Source organism: Haemorhous mexicanus, chromosome 15 (assembly GCF_027477595.1).
Source record: "Haemorhous mexicanus isolate bHaeMex1 chromosome 15, bHaeMex1.pri, whole genome shotgun sequence".
Taxonomy (NCBI): domain Eukaryota; kingdom Metazoa; phylum Chordata; class Aves; order Passeriformes; family Fringillidae; genus Haemorhous; species Haemorhous mexicanus.
In genome coordinates this window covers 5,392,424-5,401,182 of record NC_082355.1, presented here as the reverse complement: position 1 = coordinate 5,401,182, position 8,759 = coordinate 5,392,424, and the positions used below count along the sequence as shown (strand labels likewise).

At 43.3% G+C, this 8,759-nt stretch overlaps 1 protein-coding gene across 2 annotated transcripts; it reads left to right on the top strand.

Moving 5' to 3' along the window:
• Window positions 1-16: 16 nt before the first annotated feature.
• CNOT8 (CCR4-NOT transcription complex subunit 8) lies at window positions 17-7,897 on the top strand. 2 transcript variants are annotated; one of them, XM_059860437.1, is made up of 7 exons: window positions 17-87; window positions 1,399-1,597; window positions 2,846-3,039; window positions 4,429-4,590; window positions 5,336-5,480; window positions 6,154-6,264; window positions 6,570-7,897. In XM_059860437.1, exons 2-7 carry the CDS (start codon window positions 1,481-1,483, stop codon window positions 6,717-6,719), a joined length of 879 nt encoding a protein of 292 aa, XP_059716420.1. In that variant the 5' UTR covers window positions 17-87; window positions 1,399-1,480; the 3' UTR covers window positions 6,720-7,897. The 2 variants fall into 2 exon arrangements, with proteins under 2 accessions (XP_059716420.1, XP_059716419.1); XM_059860436.1 differs by having other exon boundaries at window positions 28-132.
• The last annotated feature ends 862 nt before the right edge of the window (window positions 7,898-8,759 follow it).

Genomic DNA, 8,759 nt, shown 5'->3' with positions numbered 1-8,759 from the left:
TCTCTCGCTCTCTCTCGCGAGAGGCAAAGCGGCGCGAGACCCGGAAGCACCGCCCCTCGCGGCGGGGGGCACTCGGAGCCATCGCGGGTGCGCGGGGCGAGAGCGGCGCGTCCCGGCCGCGGCTGCCGGGAGGTACCGGGGAGCGGGACGGGCGGGCAGGCAGGCAGGCAGCGGGACCGGCAGTGGGACGGGCGCTGAGGGTGCAGGGCTGTGGCTGGGGTTCGGGATACGGCGGCGCCGACAGCGGCCCTCCCGCTTCCCGGCCGCGGTCAGCCGTGTCCGGCCGCTCCCGGGCTGTGAGGGGAGCCCTGAGGTGACCCCGGGCCGGGCCGGGCTGTGGCGGTGCGCTCCGGGTAACTGGTGGCGCAGGGACCGGCCGGGCTGAGCCGGAGCCCTCCTGCAGACGCCTGGGAGCGGTTTGCCGGTGTTATTGCGGGAAAGGGGCACCAGCGGGGGCTCAGCCGAGCCGTAGCGCTGCTGACACTGCTGGTGGTGCCGGTGAAACACCTCGCTGCAGTGTGTCCCCAGTTACATCAGACAGAATCCCACGATGGGTTAGAAGGGACCACAGTGGGTCACCTGGTCCAACCTCCCTGCTCAAGCAGGGTTATCCCAGAGCGTGTGGCACAGGATTGAGTCCAGACAGTTCTGGACATCTCCATTGAGGCAGACTCCAAAACCTCTCTGGGCAACCTGTTCCCGTGTCCAGTCCCGCCACAGTTTTTGCTCATGTTCTTCCCCATATTCAGGGGAAACTTCCTCTGCATCACTTTCTGCCCATTGTCTTCTATCCTGGCATCACCAAGATGAGCCTGGCTCCATCTTCTTGGCACCCTCCTTTAGATATTCATATCCATTGAACCTCATGCCAGTGAGTGCTCTCTCTGATGCATTCTGTTATTGTGTTTAAACGATTGTCTTCATCATAGAATCACATTGGGGTTTGGATTGGAGAGGACCTTCAAGATCATCTCATTCCACCCCCGTGCTGTGGGCAGGGACACCTTCCACTAAACCAGGTTGCTCAGAGCTCCATCCAGCCTGGCCCTGTACACTTCCAGGGATTGGGAAATAGTTGAGGGTTACAGATGAGGACTCACTGCCTGTACATCTTGTGCCCAAAGTGTCAAAGCTTATGCCAGGAAAAGGAAGTTAGGGATAATGATTCTTTACATAAATAACTGGACTGTTGATTGTGCATCTGCTTTTATATTGTGAACAGATGCTCTTGATTTCATTCAGCCTGTTTACAGAAAGTGATAAAGCAAGAAAACTTGGTGTAAACTTTAAATGGGTTATTTGAAGGTGAAAATAGAAGTGACTGACTCTTACAGAACATTTATTCGCATGTCACTCTTCCTTCACTTAAAGCACTATTTATTTATCTCTTCAATGCAGCACACTGATAAGATTGCACAGCTTGTGATCCTGCACTGTCATTTGAGTTCAGCATCAGCTGCCTTTTTTCTGGTCCTGCAAGATGCCAGCAGCCCTTGCAGAGAACAGCCAGGTTATCTGTGAAGTATGGGCCAACAACCTGGAGGAGGAGATGAGGAAAATTCGGGAGATTGTCCTGAGTTACAGCTACATTGCCATGGTAAATGTTTTACACTTGACCTAATTGCCTTAGTCAAGGGATTTTTTTTGGGGTTGTGGACTAAGTTGATTTTTGAGTGAGAAATTATTTCTCCCCACCCCCAGTCAAACTGAACTAGAAGAGGTGAAAAAATAAAAAGCTGTTTGGTAGCTTTCTAGAATTTAATACAAGCAGTGCTGAGTATGGATTGAGTGAAAGAAGGGGAAGAGGGTGACCAACTTAAAAACCTGAATTTATTTAATATTTAGCTATTCATAGTGTATTAGTTTGTGCAGCACAAAAATGAAACAAGTCACAATTGGGTTTAAATCCTTGTTTTTCCACCAGTGTGTTTGTCCTTTGAATGTTTTTCTCCATTTGATTATAGAAGATGCCATGGGACTGGAGGTCAAAAAGCCTGCAAGTGACTGCTAGCCAGCAGGGCTGCCTCCTTTTTAATGAGGCCAGATGTTAATTCTTAGGGAAGAAAAATATTCTGGCTGTAGATAAGACAATATGTTCAGAAAGCTTTATTTAAGAAGAGCATAATCTCCCCCAGGTGGGAGGAATCTCCTCCTGCTCTTACAAGTCTGTATCTGCTTGGCAGCACACCAGTGTGTTAGATAAAGAACTGGTTTTAGCTGTGGTACTGTAAGTTCTGCCAGCTTTGCTTAGGAGCACTGAACCTCAGGGTTTGAAGAATCCTCATAAAAAGTGTGGCAAAAGACAGGTGTCTTTGCAGAGTGTGTGGGATTTTGGTGTCAAATTCAGTTGTGGAAGTGAATATGATTTTTTTAACATTTGTCAATGAGAAATGAACTTTTTGCTTCTTTTCAGTCTCACTGAAAGCGTTCTTAATTTTTTTTGGAGTGACTGTGCTGTAAGAGTAGACAGATAAACCTCTTGGGCAAGGAAGAGATTGTGTCAGGTGCACAGCACTGGGTTTGTTGTGAAAGATTTTGTGTGTGGTCAGGAGAAGCTCAGTGACCCAGTATGAGGGTAGAAACAGCGTGGCAGTTTGGTGTTCAGCAAAGACAGCACAGAGTCACTGCCTGAGTAGGAGGTTCTTCATCTAAAAGATGGTTTGTCTTCTAACAGACAGCTGCTGTTGTTGAGGTGTGTTTGACTGACAGTAGTTTTTGTTAATGTAGGCATTGACTGTTCCTCAGAAGCAGTGAAGGTTTTCACTGTCTGGGCTGTCCTAACAGAGTGGTAATAATGACTCGTAGCAGAATCCATGGTGAAGCTCAGTTTTCCCTTCTGTGCCAGGACACGGAGTTCCCCGGCGTGGTGGTCAGGCCGATCGGTGAATTCCGCAGCTCCATAGATTATCAGTACCAGCTCCTTCGCTGCAACGTTGACCTGCTGAAAATCATCCAGCTGGGCCTGACTTTCACAAATGAGAAGGGGGAGTATCCTTCTGGCATTAACACCTGGCAGTTCAACTTCAAATTCAACCTCACGTGAGTCTTTGGGCTTGGCATTAATTTCCTGTTCCTTCTGCTGGAGTGATGCTTTCCTTTGGCAAATACCAGTGTCCATGTGCTCATTGCTGCTGGCTGCTTCTGAGCAATAAGGATTCAAATTCTAGTACTGACTATGTGGGAACCTATTTTGGAGTGCCATGAGTTAACAGTGTATCTGGAGGTCAAAGCCGTGCTAAAATTCTATCCTTATTACCCTTTCTCTTCATAATTTTGTGTGCCTTTTTTTCTGGAACAAAGTTTGAAACTTCATATATATATATCTGTGTAGAACTCCATCTCTTTCTGCTAAAAATAAATGGATATGCTGCTCTCATCAAAAAGAAAAAGACTTCTTTACAAATCCATGCTTAAGTATAAGCTGGGATCTAAAAACATGTTGGTGTAATCATCACATCTGTTCAGAATGAGTCTTGTTAAATGGAGTGTGGCAGTTCTTGTCTCCTCCATACTGTAATATCCTAGGTTGCAGCTGAAACAAGTTTCATTATCCCTTCCCCTGTAATTATAAAGATAAACTCAGCATAATTACCACTAGAGCTGTCTGGAAATAAAGAAAGGGTTTATCTGGCAAAACCACATATGTAGAGGAAATCAATCTATTTTTATGAAACTGTCGTTGGAAAGCATTACAAAAATTTGTAGCTATTATGTGCAGATCGTCCAGTTCTTGACCCCAAAAGTTGCACTATATACTCCACAAATTTGTGAGCCTCTTGCAAGTATTGGAATCAGAGTGAAGTGGTTTTTGCTGTGTGATCACTTCATTTAAATGAATTATCATATTGATAGAACTTGGCTCTATGTGTTTCCTCCCCCTCAAATGACACAAACCAGTAGTCACGTTCCTGCTCAGCTCTCCACCAAGCACATCATTCTTGTCCTGCTTCCTGAGTCAAGGATGATGCAATTCTGTTTACTCCCAGAGATGGAAGTGGAGGTGCTGATAAGGTGGTACATGCTTTGGAGTGAAAAGGCAGAATGTAGATAGGAATGATGGTCAGTGCTTTAGAGCTGCACATCTTCCTGTTTGGGAGAACTCCCCTTTCCTCTGGGCCTCATCTGTGGTGCTTCCCTTCACCGTGCAGAAGGGACATTGTTCAAAACAGTCAGTTGTGGAGGTGGAATCTTTGGAATTTGCACAAGCAATGGAAGTGTTAACTAGTTATGATCACAGAACAGCTTATGGCTCTAGGACGCTGCAGTAGGGGTATTGAAACTGAGCCAGTTTGAATTTTCTAGAGGGACAAACTGGAACCCAGAAGTATCCTACTGGCTAGTCCAATTCTTGACATAGTGTTGGGAGAATTTTTCTAAAATTGTCTTGGCAGCATTCTGAGTGCAAACTTGCTTTTTTTTTTCCTTCAGGGAAGACATGTACTCTCAGGATTCCATAGACCTCCTTGCCAGCTCTGGGCTGCAGTTCCAGAAGCATGAAGAGGAAGGGATTGACACCCTGCATTTTGCTGAGTTGCTGATGACGTCGGGGGTCGTCCTCAGTGACAGTGTGAAATGGCTGTCCTTCCACAGGTGGGTCCAGGATGGTCACTGACCCTGTTAGATCTCTTCTTAATTCTCTGCATTTTGCATGGAGATTGACAGATTTTAGGGAGAAAAATTAGCAGTCCTGCAGTTTTTAAAATAAGCTTGAAGATAGGAAGGTTAAGTTTAAAAAGTAAGGACACTTCATGGTCTGTCTTCCTGACTGCTTGTGAATCCTTTGGCTGTTGCAGTCTCCCTCTCTTGAAGAAGTTGAAATGTGATTTCTGCACTTAGTAAATGCATCGTAAAGGATTTTATTTCTTCTTCCTTACAATGTTGGTGGTGCTCTGAACTTCCACCTGTGTGGTTAAGATATCTTTCTTGTAGCATTTCAACCAACTTGATCAGGAAGCCTCTGGTCCAACATTCTATCACAAAAGAAAGGACTTGCCACTACCTCCTTCTGTCTCAACAGATACTTTCACAGTTTCCTTTTATTCTGTATTGCCCTTAGCTACAGAAATATACAGAGTTGGGAAGAAATGTGTATTCTTCCCAATGGCTTAGCTGTTCCACAGAAGGCTAGTGAGGGCACTTGGGGAGCATCCCAAAGTCCTGCATTGACATAGAAAATCAGGATGAGTTCTGGCTGAGATCTAGAGTTTTATGACTGTCAGAAAATGTTAAGGTTTGAAAGGCACAGCAAGTAAAATTCTGTTGAAAAAGAAGGTACTAGTACCTTGGGTTTTAGGTTCTGCCTGCTTACCTGGTTTCTCTATGGTTTTGTTTTCAGTGGTTATGACTTTGGCTACATGGTGAAGTTGTTGACAGACTCCAGGTTACCAGAAGAGGAACATGAATTTTTCCATATCTTAAACCTTTTCTTCCCATCTATCTATGATGTGAAGTACTTAATGAAGAGCTGCAAAAACCTCAAGGTAATTTTATCTCCCCAGCAAGCAGGTGATGAGTACCAACACTGTGCATGTACAAGAATACAAGTGGCAGAACTGCTGCATATGTTGTCTTAAAATGGGAATGTGTATATAATGTGTATGTGTAAATAACAGTAGTGACAGAGAAGCACCTGAGACACAGTTTTTAGGATAAAATAAACTGTCTAATGGATACTGCCCTCCCCAGTTTCTGACTTACCCATGTGTTTATTATAAACACATTGCCACAGTCTTCTGGTTTGTTTATCAGAGGCTAATTATAATTCAGCATATTTTTGTTTTCCATGCAAGAGGATTTCTTTTACATGAAATACTCCATGGCTTGATTAACTGGTAAGAGGGTTGAAAGTAATTTATCTACTGAATCATAGCCTTGAGTAAAGGGAGGGAAAGGCTCAGCTTATGTAACCTGTGACTGTACCCACAGTTCTCTCAAGTATTTGCAACAGGAAAAGAAGGCACCTAAATTTGAGGAGTTATTTGTGCACTGTTGAACCCCATTTCCCACTGTGTTTCACTCCCACCTGGAGTGTGGGTACTGCTGGGATCTGCATTGGTTCATCATACCCTGTTTGCCCTTGTGTTTTGGAGAAATGTGGCAATTTTGGCAAGAGATGAATCTTCCAAAATAAAATCTCTTCTGTTCTCTTTGCAGGGTGGCCTTCAGGAAGTGGCAGACCAGCTAGATTTGCAGCGAATTGGACGACAACACCAGGCAGGATCAGACTCCCTCCTCACAGGAATGGCATTTTTCAGAATGAAAGAGGTACTGCAGTGTTCTTCCTTCTCCACTTTCTGTCCATAAATGTCAACATGTATAACGCGTTGTTTTGCTTTGGAATTTTTGAGCCTTGTGGCCATCACACTTCAAACTGTCAGGAATAGGAACTGCTGATATTGGCACAGACTTGTTCTGTTTACTTGCCTTTCATTGCTTATTTTAATTTGTACACTCCATCGTGGAGGTGGCTGATTTCAAATGAGCTGTTAATTAACACTGGATGTTTTCTGATTTAAAGGCACAATTAAACAATACCTGTTTCTCTTTTTTTTTTTTTTTAAAATCTGCAGTTATTTTTTGAGGATACAATTGATGATGCAAAGTATTGCGGACGACTGTATGGCCTTGGCACAGGAGTGGCTCAGAAACAAAATGAAGATGTGGACTCAGCCCAAGAGAAAATGAGCATTTTGGCCATTATCAACAACATGCAGCCGTGATGAGCGGTGCCCCTCAGCAGAACATGTTTACCATTTTGGCAGCTGCTGTCCTCAACCATTTTCCCTAAACAGTGTCTCAAACAAAAAGCATCTCCAGTACACAGGCTGCACCAAGCCTTGCAGTTTTGCTGAAGAGCTGCATTTTCCTTTGAAACCCAGAAGAGTTGACTGATTTCCTAATGCCAGCATTTGTGGTTTGCTATATTTTTAATACCAAGGGCAAAGGACAGAATCTACTGTGTATACCTCTGGTTTTTTCCTCTTTTTACTGTACAGAATCTGCAAGGAAGATTTACCTGTAGAATATTGGGTAGAGCTGAGGGTTGGGAAATGCAGTGAAAATGGACACAGACACGCACGCAAATTTGCAATTTGTGTTTTATAAAGCTTATTTTAAAACTTCTGCATGTTGTGAGGGTGGCAGCTTCACCTCATGTGTTGCTTATTTTATCTGTCTGTGGAAATTGCTCCCTTTGATCACTGCAGAGGTTTGGGAACAGATGACATTAAAAATGATCCTTGCAGCTAAAAATATTCAGAAATTTGCTTTAACAACAGAGGGAATGGAGATTAATGGAGCTGATTTGATCAGCACTCCTTAGTTTCTAATTCTCTGTGTTACTGCTTTGACCCATGCTAAGCCTCAGCTTTGTTCTTACGGGTATTAAGGAACTGTTCTGGAAATACATTCAGAGGCCCAAGAGTTCACCTTTGACAGGGGATTGGACCAATCCTATGACTTCAGTTTTCTTCACCTTAAACCTCCAAATTTTATTAATCTCATGCAACACAACTAGGTCAGCATGGACAAATATTTGTCCTCTTCTCCAGCCCCTAATTTTACAATATGCTTAACAGGTAAAACAGAGTTTCTGATTTTTTTTCCCGAGTTTCTGGGTCCTTTTCATTATAAACACCTGAAAAGTAGTTAAGAGGATGAAGAACTTGGGATTCTGACTTTGGAAAACATTCTATAGTATTTTTTTTAACAGCTCTGTAATGACATTTCTTAAAAGAACAAACCCTTTTGGACATGTCAAACTTAAAAATTTTTAAGACTTCGTCTGGCATTTTGAACAAGCTTAATCCAGTATTAAAGAGTTGAGGTTTAGAGCTGGTATTTGAAATGTTTGTAAAGACTAGTTTTTATTTTTTGTAAAATAAATTTTTTTAAACCAGTTTTTGTTTTGGATTTTCCATCAAGCACTAGAATTTCCACAGTTGAGGCTTTTGGAATCTGAGTTTGGGAGATACATGCCTGAAGATGCTGAAGTTTGTTTCCTTTACCATTTATGATGTGCTCCTGGGGTAGCTCTTAGTGAAATGTCTTTGGAGCTTATTGTACAGTAGCTGAGGAAAGCTGAGCTGAAGAGCTCTGGCAGAGCTGTGTTCTCTCCCTGCTGCTCTCTCAGTTCAGCTCAGTCTGGTGCAGTATTCTTGCACTGCAGAGTGGCCACTTAAAGGGAGAGAGCTGGGTATGAAGTTTTCTGCTCCATCTGAACTCCAGTGGCTCCTGCTCTAAGTGCAGGAAGGCAGTTTGGTTAAGCACTGGCTCCCCCACCTGGTTTTCAGGTGCTTTGTACAGAATTTAGCAAATTCAAATTGGTGGCAACAGTGCCTCTGTAGATGTGTTTAATCAATGATCTTGTTTCAGTCTAACCCCTGGCATCCACCTGCTGCTCTTGAAGTTGTTCTGAGGCTTTACTCAGCTTGAAGCAGGAAATCTGTCAGGATTTAAGTTTGCATTTTAGCTGGAAGAATCTGGAACAGCTTTTGATCTAAAAATCTATCACTCCTCCTTTTAATTAAACAATAATCTTTACTGTACTTAAACTTTCTAAATTCATGATGCACACATTTCCCCATCAACTTTTTTTGCTGCATTTAAAACCTTGCTTCTAAAAATGACTAAGACAGATGCTGTGTTCACTAAGGCTTATGCACCCTTGTGCTCTTCATAGAAGTTAATTTTTCAAACAAGACAGACAAAGCCTTTAAGTAAGCTGTAAGACTGGTCAAAATACTGCATGTTTAAGATTG

Bases quoted from the DNA above. Each gene is read 5' to 3' on its own strand.
- CNOT8 (XM_059860437.1), top strand. From the start codon at position 1,481: ATGCCAGCAGCCCTTGCAGAGAACAGCCAGGTTATCTGTGAAGTATGG. The intron at 3,040-4,428 runs GTGAGTCTTTGG...TTTTTCCTTCAG, and splicing joins AACTTCAAATTCAACCTCAC to GGAAGACATGTACTCTCAGG. The intron at 4,591-5,335 runs GTGGGTCCAGGA...TTTTGTTTTCAG, and splicing joins AAATGGCTGTCCTTCCACAG to TGGTTATGACTTTGGCTACA.